The sequence below is a fragment of the Erinaceus europaeus genome, chromosome X (genome assembly GCF_950295315.1).
Source record: "Erinaceus europaeus chromosome X, mEriEur2.1, whole genome shotgun sequence".
Lineage (NCBI taxonomy): Eukaryota > Metazoa > Chordata > Mammalia > Eulipotyphla > Erinaceidae > Erinaceus > Erinaceus europaeus.
In genome coordinates this window covers 47,872,485-47,885,212 of record NC_080185.1, presented here as the reverse complement: position 1 = coordinate 47,885,212, position 12,728 = coordinate 47,872,485, and the positions used below count along the sequence as shown (strand labels likewise).

Sequence of the window (12,728 nt, the reverse complement as noted above, 5' to 3'; positions counted from 1 at the left end):
TCTCTGACAATCAGTGACCTAGAGCAGTTTTTCATATGTTTGTTAGCCTTTTGGATCTCCTCTGTAGTGAATGTTTTTTTTTTAATTTTTTTAAATTTATTTTATTTATTCCCTTTGTTGCCCTTGTTGTTTTAATTGTTGTAGTTATTATTGTTGTTGTCATTGTTGGATAGGACAGAGAGAAACGGAGAGAAGAGGGGAAGACAGTGAGAAGGAGAGAAAGATAGACACCTGCAGACCTGCTTCACCACCTGTGAAGCGACTCCCCTGCAGGTGGGGAGCCGGGGCTCGAACCGGGATCCTTATGCCGTGTGCTTTGCGCCACCTGCGCTTAACCCGCTGTGCTATAGCCCGACTCCCCTGTAGTGAATGTTTTGTTCATATCCTCTGCCCATTTTTGGATGGGGTCATTTGCTTTTCTGGTGCTAAGTTTGCTGAGCTCTTTATATTTTGGTGATTAGTTTCTTGTCTGATGTCTGGCATGTGAAGATCTTCTCCCATTCTGTGAGGGGTCTCTTTGTTTGTTAATAGTTTCTTTGGATGTGCAGAAGCTTTTCAATTTGATGTAGTCCCATTGATTTGTTTCTGCTTTAGTCTTCTTTGCAATTGGGTTTGATTCATCAAAGACGTCCTTGAGGTATAGATAGGAAACTGTTTTACCAATGTTTTCCTCTAAGTATTTGATTGTTTCTGGTCTGACATCCAGATCTTTGATCCATTTGGAGTTGATTTTTGTTTCTGGTGAGATAAAGTGGTTCAATTTCATTCTTCGGCATGTTACAACCCAGTTTTCCCAGCACCATTTATTGAAGAGAGCCTCCTTCTTCCATTTAATGCTTTGGGTCCCCTTATCAAAGATTAGATGTCCATAGATGTGGGGATTTATTTCTGGGCTTTCAATTCTGTTCCACTGGTCTGTGTGCCTGTTTTTGTTCCAGTACCATGCTGTTTTGATGATGATGGCTTTATAATATAGTTTAAGGTCTGGGAGTGTGATGCCTCCATTTCTCTTTTTTTTTTCCTCAAGATGGTTTTGGCAATTATAGGTGTTTTCAGGTTCCAGATAAATGATTGTAGTGTTTATTCTATTATCTTAAAGAAGGTTGGTGGAACTTTGATGGGTATTGCATTAAATTTGTATATGGCTCTGGGAGAATATTCATTTTTATGATATTTATTTTTCCATTCCTTGAGCATGGGATATCTTTTCATTTCTTGGTATCAGTTTCTATTTCCTTGAGTAGCGACTCATAGTTTTCAGTATACAAGTCTTTCACTTCTTTGGTCAACTTTATTCCTAGGTATTTGAAAAAAGAAAGTACAAGTCATGTAGGCATGTAGACCCCAGCTGTGGGCGGGGAAAAGGAGCAAGGAGACGGAAGACAAGAGAGATGAAAGTCTCAGCCACCTGGTCTTCCAAGCTTTATAGTCCCTTCAGAGGTAGGGCAGGACCATCAGTGGATGTTCCTCAGTCTTTGTTCTTCAAGTGCTCACATTTGCCTCTATCTGCATTTTATGGCCTTTGCAATCAGATAGTGAGTGAGTGAGTGAGTGAGTGAGTGAGTGAGTGAGTGAGTGAGTGAGTGAGTGATGATGCTCTTCTAGGCCCTGCCTCTGGGCCCTTCTCTTGGCTTTCTGAAAGGTTCAGGGTGAGGGCTGCTGCTTTCCCTAAACTGCACTGCAATAGAGACTTTCTTAGCTTGGCATGGTCAGCAGTGGAGAATTATTCTGTTATTGGTTCTAGGCTTTTGTTGTCCCTTCAGTTACTGTCATTTTTCTGTTCTTTTAGAGTAAGGGTAAGAGTCTGTTGTTATATACCAGAAGACATGGTTCCTATGTTATGGAGAAATAAAATCTGCAATACAATTCTCCAGTGTTACAGCTCAAATGTAACTAAAGAAGGAGACCAAGGCAGCATAGAGGTCAGGAAGTCATGGTCTTTTGCTTTAGAAGTAACCATTTCCAAGGTTAGCAGTCCTCAGAAAGTCATGAAAGCTTTTATGATCTTAAATCTAATAGTGGTTTCATTGACTATTTTAGAAAGTATCTCTGTCTTCATTTTCATTTTCCAGAATATTATTAATTTCTGGTTACAGACTTTGAAAAATTACAAAATTAGATCAAATCACATAACAAAAGATTTTATGTAATCCTCTACCTCCAAAATTTATAATATTGACAATGGTTTTATGTCATTCATTCTATCATTTATTTGTTCTGTAACTGGCTAGTTTGAATAATCACAAGACAGAATTTGTTTTGCCAAGAAATGATGATTTCCTTAGAAAAGGCATTGTTGTGAGCAAGGAATTAGAGCAAGGACTCACTCAGAGAGCATGTCGGGGTTAAGCGATAATTCTTTACTTGTTTTAGATGCCAGAGAAGGGTCACACAATCCACACAACACGCAGTCAACCTGATGCCTCTCCTTACTAGTAGCTGTTGCCAGGTAAGGCTCACAACGAGGTCAACATCCGTTGTGTTGCCGGACTGGAGGTCCTTCGTCTGCTGGAGTGACCAGGTCTCTGGAAGCTGGGGAAGCAGTTACTTAGCCTAGCTCCATGTGCTTAAGCCTTTAAGCAGCACTGGCAACATCCCAGTCAGTAACGGTGAAGGTGCTTCATCCAGCTGGTTTCTGAGCCTTTACTTATACTTATCTTGCCTCTGGTTTCAAAGTTACATCTCCATTGGCCCGTCGAACCCAGGTTCGGGTTGATATTTTATCCTATGTATACATATGTCTCTGTCTTTATCACACTGTGCAGGCGCACTATGGTTACTATAGTTACTCTGGTTACATGTTCACTACAGGTATTCACTTAAGGTAGAGCATGGTCTTGATCTTGGGAAATATGAAAAGGCCTGACTCTACTTCTACAAGGAGTAGAAAATATATTTAGTGAAGAGAGGAAAAGATAAAGAATTAGAACTTGAGTAGAAAATCTAAAGGGCTAATATACCCTCCAGAAAGGAAGGATCGGCAGGAAGTAAGTCTGTTTTGAGCCACATAGCTTCTGGATTTATAAAAGTTCTTAGTCCACTTCATCTTTTCCATGACGGCCCACTTCAACTTATATGTTACATAGTCTGGCTTAATCTTTGTGATTTGCAGAGGTTAAAGTGTGTTGTTGGTTGGTACTATACTTGGTCACCGGTCTTGGCTTCTTGTCTCTTCATACTGTCTGCTGGTTCCACCATCTTGGTTGCTATGGAATAAACATGCACACAATGGGTTAAGATTATTGTCTATGGGCATGGGTGGATATGAAGAAGTGGGGTAATTACTTGCTTGTTTACAACTCTTAGAACTAGTTTTGAAGTAATCTGCTTCTAAATGCCCCACACAATGTGTTTTAAATATTTTGAATTTAGCAATGCCTGAATCTAATTATCTGGAAAATGACTTTGTAAAGGACCCAGCCTAGGTTATTTACAAGATCTTCTCTCAGGGATATCACCTTGTCCCTTTATTCTTTAAGATGTTCTATATTTTTAACTGCAATGTATGCCTTTTTCTTCTGATGTTCTATCTATCTGCCTCACGATTTTCCAAATTATTTTAAAATAAACTCAAGAAATCTTATATTTCATTGATATATATATATATATATATATATTAAATGAGATTATATTTCTTCATGACCACAATGTCAGTCTTACCATCAATGGAACAATAATGATTTAATATCATCAGAAGTTAGCCATTACTCAAATTTTAACTTTGTTGTAAAATTTTTTTAATTGTTTACATGAAAAAATAAAATCATAATATAATCAAACTGTTTTGTAGCTATCTCTCTTAATCTATTGATAAAGGACACAAGATCACCTTCTCCTCACACCTTTTTTAAATTAAAAAATTATTAGTGATTTAATATTTATTTACAAAATTATAAGATAGCATAACAGGGGTATAATTCAACACCTTTCCCACTATCAGAGTTCTGTGTCCCCATTCCTTCCATTGGAAACTGCATTAGTTCTCCCCAGATCACAAATATGGGTTGACTAGTCTTTTAAATTACACCTACTACTTATGAGGGTCTTCCTTCCATTTTTCCCCCTCTTTTCTCCCTAGGTCCTGATGGAATTGGAATTCAGAGCCCTTTGGTCATTTTCCCCTAATAATTATCTCTCTGGGAGTATGGACCAAAGATCTTTATGGGGTTCAGTAGATGGAAGGTCTAGTTTCTGTAATTGCTACTCTGCTGAACACAGGCATTGGCAGGTTAATCCATTCCCCCAGGCTGCTTCTGTCTTTCTCTGGTAGGGTAGAGTTCTAGAGAGGTGAGGTTTCAGGACATTGATGAAGTCTTCTGCTCATGGTGTTCAGAATGTAATTGTAGTAGCATCAGCAACTTGGTGGCTGAGTTTTAGTGAGTTTCTGAGGGAATCCTATTTGTATTTTGTTAAGTTTTCATGTGATTTTTCGTGTGTGTGTGTGTGTGTGTGTGTGTGTGTGTGTGTGTGTGTGTGTGTGTGTGTGTGTGTTACTAGTTTATCAGGAGCATGATCTGAATAGACTCCTACTCCATAGTCAAGTCTCTGGTACTTCTGCTTCTTCTTCTTCTTCTTCTTCTTCTTCTTCTTCTTCTTCTTCTTCTTCTTCTTCTTCTTCTTCTTCTTCTTCTTCTTCTCCTTCTCCTTCTCCTTCTCCTTCTCCTTCTCCTTCTTCTCCTTCTCCTCCTTCTCCTTCTCCTTCTCCTTCTCCTCCTTCTCCTTCTTCTCATCATTCTTCTTCTTCTCCTCCTTCTCCTTCTCCTCCTTCTTCTCCTTCTCCTCTTTCTTCCTCTTCTTCTTCTTCTTCTTCTTCTTCTTCTTCTTCTTCTTCTTCTTCTTCTTCTTCTTCTTCTCCTTCTCCTTCTTCATCTTCTTCTTCTAATTTAAAAGTTCTCACACCTTCTTGTTGCTGCTTTCTACTCATTTACTAAGAAAATATTTTCCTGACATATAGATTTTCAGTGTTATTTAAAAATAAAAATTCCCAATAGGAGAAGCAGATCTCTCCCAATTCTACGTATCACTGTCTCTTGTCCATGAAACAATGTTCCTTATTCCCAGAGCCTTATTAAAATTCTAAGAAAAAATGCTTTCACTTTGTTGCTGTACATTATTTTTACGTAGTAAGAAGATTTAATCCCTGTAGCCAACTGAGAGCTATACTGTCCTGTCTTTCATTCTCACTCTTGCTCTCTTTCTCTTTTTAATTTTTACTATCCCATATTTATTTGATAGAGACAGCCAGAAATTGAGAGGAAGGGGGAGATAGAGAGGGAGAGCTAGAGAGGCACCTGCAGCACTGCTTCACCACTTGTGAAGCTTTCTCTCTGCAGGTGGGGACTGGGGACTTGAACCCAGGTCCTTCTGCTTTGTTATATGTGTGCTCAACCAGGTGTGTCACCACCCAACCCCTGCCATACTGTCCTCTCCATCTCCAATGAGACAGACATCTCAGACTATATATCCAGAGGACGCACATATAAATTTTCCTTCCCCCCCCAACTCCTCCATAAAAAGGAGTGAAAATGTATCTGTCAGCTAAAATCACTTCTTACATTCAGCCCAATTGTTGCAGGGGAGTGAGTAGGAACAGGGCAAAGGACACAGAGGTCCCATCTAAGCTCCATTGGCAGGATTCTAGACTGGCATCCACATGGAAGAACTGCAAAAGAAATAGTCATGTTTTAGGGAGATTAGCATTTATTGAGACCAAGAAAGGATAGAAAAGAGGAAAATAACTGTGTAGAAGAAAGAAGGAATGTAGTGCAGGAGTATCTAGAGTTTCTGGTCTTCTAAATTCAATAGTGGCTTCCCAGATATAGGGAGCCTGAGGTGATGTACCCCAGACTTTTATCTTCAGCCTTTTATCTTTATCTTCAGCCTTTTGTCTGCTTACATCTGCAACATTTGCATTTTATGGCCTTAGCAGTCAGGTAGAGGGGGATGTTGGTACAGGATGCAGGCATACTGGTGCTTTTGGTCCCTCTTCCTAGCTACTTGCAAGGTTCAGGGGGTGAAGTGTTGGTTTCCCTAAACAGATCTCTATCACAACTAATCTTGCTATGCTGTAATTGCTCTTATAGGTGGTATACATATGTTTTTAACTCTGGAAGGTAACCTGCTAAAACTTGAATTGATGCTTTTATTGTCATTGAGTAGATATGTAGATTGATCGATTCATTAACAATATTTATTGAGTGTCATCTATGAACCAGGACAGCTCTAGAAACTAGAAATAAAACAGAACAGATGTAATCAACACATCTACCAGTTTATCTCAATGATGGTAATCCTTTGGATTCTACAGATATTTTGGCCTAACATGAAAAGCAAAGCAAAGCAAAGCAAAGCAAAGCAAAGCAAAGCTACATTTCCTGCTCATTTATATGACTATATCAATGCTGTGAATAGCTTTCAGCAAAATTCAACAGCTTTAATTTTTCTTCAGTAAAATGCAATTGAATGTGTGCCACCGTAAAAAAATGGTTCAATCCTTCAGTATGCTATAATAATGTTTTACTTTTTTTGGTCACTTAGGTGTTGCAATTCCAATCCCAGTGCTTGGGATGAAAGACGAAAATAAAGTGTTCATCAATGGCACCGTCTGTGGGCTGAATGAACCAAATTTCGTTCTGATTGGGTCCTTTGTAGCTTTCTTCATACCGCTGACAATCATGGTTTTTACCTACTTTCTGACGATTTACACTCTTCACCGACAAGCTATGGTGTTACTGCGCAGCCACACAGAGAACTTGTCAAAAATGGGCTGGAATTTCCTGAAGTGCTTTTGGAGGAATACCACCGAGGAAGACGACTCTGCGAACCCCAATCAAGATGTGAACCCACGCCGAAGGAAGAAGAAAGAAAAACGTCCTAGGGGCACCATGCAAGCGATAAACAATGAGCGGAAAGCATCAAAAGTCCTTGGCATTGTTTTCTTTGCGTTTCTGATCATGTGGTGCCCATTTTTTATCACCAATATTCTGTCCGTTCTTTGTGAGAAGAGCTGTAATCAAAAGCTCATGGGAAAGCTTCTGAATGTGTTTGTTTGGATTGGCTATGTTTGTTCAGGTATCAATCCTCTGGTTTACACTCTTTTCAATAAAATTTACCGAAGGGCTTTCTCCAACTATTTGCGTTGTAATTACAAACAAGAAAAAAAGGTACCCGTCAGACAGATTCCAAGAGTTGCTGCCACTGCCTTGTCAGGGAGGGAGCTTAATGTTAACATTTACAGGCATACTAATGAACCCATGATTAAGAAAGCAAATGACAATGAACCTGGTATAGAGATGCAAGTTGAGAATTTGGAGCTGCCAGTTAATCCTGCCAATGTGGTTAGTGAAAGAATAAGTAGTGTGTAAGAAAAAGCAGCACAGCCTTTTCCTACAATCATGCTAAAAATGTAGGAAAATGTTTAACAATATTCTCTCGGTCATAACTTCTGTAAATACCGCTATCTACAAAAAAGTGTTTTATATATAGCTTTGCAACTCTGTATTTTACAGTCATGCATATACTAGTGAGATTTAGAGTTCTATATTTACTGTTTATAATAGATTATAACTTATTTTGATTCCTAAATGCATGAAAATGTTGATTTTTTAAAAAAAAAATTTTCCTTCCTCCTCCTTTCTCTTTTTTGTGCATAAGGAAATATTGATATTTATCTCAGGTGGCATTTGCAGGAGACCAGAATGATGCACATAAGAGTGGTTATATTTCAACCACACCAAATTTTACTAATTTAATTGGGTCTTTTTCCAGGTTAACAGTAAATATACACTTTAAATTCTTGCTCTGTTCATTTGCACACATAAACGCAGTATAAACACACATAAACAAAGTTCTGCCTTCTGAAACTCTTATCAAACTCTTATCACACCTGTTAGTGAGTCAAAAGCAGAACTTAACCTTGTTGTCACATACAGGGGCAAACTTTGACATTGTCAGAATGTTGTGTTGGTATTTTGCTACAATGTCTGTCCCGAAACATAGTGGTATTTTAACATAGCAGCTGGTTAACCAGGACTACAGAAGTGGAAGGATGATACGAGATATATACACCAAAAGCTTTTCACTTCTTAAAGACAATGTTCAAATTCTGATTATAATGACAAGAAAACTGGAATTAGTGTTTTCATTCTGGTCCTTAGTAAATACCTAATTCCATGACTTAACTGGGAAAATGAGGTCCCAGAGTTATTTCCCAATACAGGATTCAACATGAATTGGGCTCTGATCTCAGGATCCTGGAAATTCGTGTGCTACACACAAAGTGAAATTAGCATTTCGAGCCTTATTAAAAAACATTTTCTTGATTATTGTACCTCTATCTATAGGACCTGTTTTAGCAGTCCATTTTTAAGTAAAACTTGTGTTGAGAGCATAGATAATCAAAATCTTGGAAGCTTTACTTGATTAGGGACTACAGAACTAGGCCCTTAGAATGTGAAAAAAAAAAGTAATTAAAAAGAAACTATTTCTGAACTCTGGGTATAACAGTAAACAGAGTTTTCTTCTAGATTTTAAACAAAAAATTATTTCATTTTAAGATCCTTCCAAACTCTCTAGTGCAGGGAAAGGCTGCAGCTAATTTGTGAAAGTGGCAAGCTCTATATTGTACTGCAAATACGTACTAGAAGTTTAAATCCTTGTTAAAATATATTGTCGTGTTACAATAAGTGTTGGCCATTATTTCATTCGAAGGCCTGCTGCTCTCTAAGAATTCAGTACCATTTTACTAGTTTGTAAACCATGAAAGGTTTTCAAGCATTACTAACGTCAGACCATTACCTCTATGCTGTGTGCAGAGTATACAAGTGTTTCTAATAACTGTATCTCCATGTGTGTCCATTTCACACAACTGTGAATATATTTCTGAAGAATTCACGATGCTATTTATGCCTGACAGCTACTTAAAACCTTTATGTGTGCTTCTCAATATCTTGAAATTGGCAAAAGCAGAACCTGAGTTTCTAAAACCGCTGATGTATGTTCTCAACACACATTATTGATAAATCCAACAGTCTGCTACAGAGGCAGTTGGGGAGGCACTGTATTTGAGGAAATTAATACAGTCTCTACTTAATCTGCAACACTGCCAAATGTCAGGCACTTGCTTGAGCATGCCCAATTATAACGTGAAAGTCAAGTCTACCTGCCCATTAGCTCTGTTGAATTGCATGTTAAAAAATTATATGAAATTGAATGAGATGATGTAATTCTTACTGAAATGAACATGTCTGAAGAAACAAAGCATGCATGGAGCATCAGTTCTGGACATACAGATGGTGTCCTGCATGTACACCACATATGTTGCATGAATCCATGGATTTGTATTAATGTAGGGCAGAGTAGGTGATTTTTAAAAGGACTGAAGAAAACCCTGCAGGAGATCTTTAAAAGATTTGAAGTATTGTAAGTATTAGAGATAATTGGAAACATCTGATTTGTTTTCTATTGGGGCAAGCTCATAGCACATGTTTTACACAGAAATAAAATACACACCATGGATTTTCAAATGCGCTAGCCATAAGTTGAATGATAATAGCTTATAGCACATTTGTTAATAGTTCTTGTGTCATCAAGTTGTAGTACTTAATAATACCCAATGCAGTAATGATCCTCAAATTGTGTGCTACTCGTAAGTTCTGTGCAGTTTAATATAAACAAACATTCATTTGGATATAAATCTTACAGTTCGATGTTAAATCTACAAATTTTATAAATGTTTTAAAAACAAAGTTCACATGATAAATGCAAATGTGGTGAATTTACTGTTAAACAGATAATTTTGATGTACTATTATACATATATATATACATATATATACATATGTTTAAGACATGTGCAACAAACTGCCTTATATTATTTCCTGTGACTCTCCTTTGTCATATGGTACTTTTTGTGAGTGGTTGCAAAGTGTTGTCTTATTTTTGGTTCCTGTGTCTTCTCCACTCCATGTTTTTGTGATATTTCCCATTAATTTATTAAACTTATTAAATGTTACATAATGTGTCTTATGTCTTTTTTTTCCCTTATGTATTTTGAGAGGAAAACATGCCACTCCACTTTACTTTTCTTGAAAACTAAAGTTGCACCTTCTACAATAAGTTCACAAGTATAAAAATATCCAGAAAATATCTTGTTTCTGATGAATTATACGGGGACTGACAGACTAAAACTCTAGACAAAGACAATTAGAGGACTGAGGGGGTGCACTGCACCAGGGGAAGAGAAGGGGTGAAGAGAGCCTTGGGGTTCTGGTGCATGAGGATAGAAAAAGACCTAAGTTGCGGGTGAGAGTGTTCTACAGACACCTATAACAGGCAGATGAGAAATTGTACCAATTTTGAACAGCTCTCCTTTACACCCTTAACCCCCAAATAAAATATTTTTTTAAAGGTGTGAGCAGGGAGAGGAAAGGGAGGTGACTGACTCCATAGTAGATCACTTGACTTACAAGCATGAGGCCATAGTTTCAATATCTTGGCAGTCTATGTGGGAGCAACAGAGATGAAATAGGTGGAACCCCAGAAATGGTATAGCAGTGCTTCACTGTCTCTCTCAATCAATCATAAAATGATTTGTGAATACACTTTTAAAATCAGAATATAAGTTGTATTCCCTATTAAGTTAAATATTCTTAAATTTTAAAAATATATGACAAAAATAAACTGTGAGCACTGAAAATATTAACAATAGCATCACTTAATCTTTATGAACAGAATAATTGCACTCCTAAGTTATCCTACTTTTCTTACCTGAACAAGGTTCTGGGGTAGCTCACATGTTCTCTTTGCTACAGGTATCACCACTATCTTAATCCTATGAGATTCTAACTTCCCCCCAAGGACCAAGAGAACCATTTCTGTCTTGATGATTTTTTGTCTCCAGTAGTTACCATTCCACACTCAGCATCAGTGGATCAAACATCAGTATGTGTGGCACTGTATCTTTCCATGTCTCCAAAATGGACCTTACAACTAACTCCCTGTTCTTCATTCATGCAGTGTGGCATGATCACATTAATTTGCTTCTTTGCTTCTATCCTAAATAATGTGGGATACTTCTATAATCATTAGGTCCACCATAATAAGCCACTCTGTTCTCAATACCTAGAGTTAGGCACAACATGCCTTTTCAACACTTACATCTTCTTGATACTAGGTAATCCTAGATAGTACTAGCAAGACTTGGGCCAGGGTATGGGCGGGGGTGAGGGGTGACAGTGGAGGTGGGAAGGAAGCAAGAATGCCTCCATACTTTCAACCATGTCTAGATTGATTCCTAGTAATGGGTCAATAGTAAAGTCTACACTTTCACTTGAAAAGCAGCGTAACTGTTGATCAAGACTAAAAATATTTTCTGCTACTGAAGTTAGGGGTTACTACCTTTCTCAATAGCAAAGCCACAGAGAGGGGCTGAAACTTCTGACTGCACAATATTCAGGTCGTTACTACCACTGAAAGGGAAGAAGGTAGGCAGGGAAAGATCAAAATGTCTCAATCCACAACATTAGACTATCACTGGAATCTAAATAGAGAGGTGGTGGGGAGATGTTCCTAGCTATCAAGTGACAGTTTCTTCTTACTGCAGAAACTTTCTATTGTATTTCCCCATGTATAATCTCTTCAGACACATGGTAGCATCATCCAGAGAGTTGTCTATATTTTCTTTATTTATTTTAATGTTTTACATTTGACATTAAATAGAATAGTTTGTATATGAATAACATTTCTCAGTTTTCCACATAACAATACAATCCCCACTAGGTCCTCTGTCATCCTTTTTGGACCTGTACTCTCCCCCGCCCCATCCCAGAGTCTTTTACTTTGGTGCACTACACCAACTCCAGTTCAGGTTCTACTTGTGTTTTCTCTTCTGATCTTGTTTTTCAACTTCTGCCTGAGAGTGAGGTCATCCATATTCATCCTTCAGTTTCTGACTAATTTCACTTAACATGATTTCTTCAAGCTCCATCCAAGATGGGCTGAAAACGGTGAAATCACCGTAGAGTTGTCTATATTAAAATGAGGTATTTTTTTTTATCAGCAATGCCAACAAAAGGGAGTGACTTCATGGTTATTTTCTCATATTAAGTGATCTATAGGACACTTAGGAATGTATGCAACTCTACGAGGTAGGCTGACCATCATGGGATGTAAATTTTGAGATGAAAATAAGTGTTCAGGATATTAAAATGGAAAATTATCTTGTGATCCATATGCACAAGGAAAGGGAGCAAAATAGGACCAGCCAAAAGGTGAGATCATGAAGATGATCTATAATGTGGTTACTGTGACAACTTACTCCCAATGCAGCTTTAAAGGATAAAATAAACCACTTCACCTCAATTTCTATCAGTTAGTTAGCCTTTTTCTAAAAAAAATTATAAAGAAAAATATGACTCTAAAGTATAATTCTTTCTAACTTATTCTGCATTTACACAATGAGTATAATACGAGGGGAAAAAACTGTTGGAAGTGTGAACAGCAAAACATTACTACATTTAGCTGACCCCCACAAGGAGCTTTGAACCTAGCGTGTCCTTTTCAAAAGTGTCCCAAGTTAAATTGATAGTCTCAGATCTTTACCCCTTTGCTGCCCCCCCCCCCCAAGTGTTTATACGACTTATGTCATGCCACTCTGCAGTGGAAGCACCTCAAAAAGGGTTTAAAGAGCCTGTAAGTCCAGTTATTTCATAACCCAAAGAATAAATACTT

General features: G+C 37.8%; 1 protein-coding gene across 1 annotated transcript in view; it reads left to right on the top strand.

The window, feature by feature from the left end:
- Positions 1-10,010, top strand: part of HTR2C (5-hydroxytryptamine receptor 2C) — a 263,732-nt gene extending 253,722 nt beyond the window's left edge. Inside the window, exon 6 of the mRNA XM_007533263.3 lies at positions 6,538-10,010. Coding sequence (XP_007533325.1) covers positions 6,538-7,364 — 827 coding nt within the window. The 3' untranslated portion in view covers positions 7,365-10,010. The remainder of the gene's footprint in view (positions 1-6,537) is intronic.
- Positions 10,011-12,728: the final 2,718 nt, after the last annotated feature.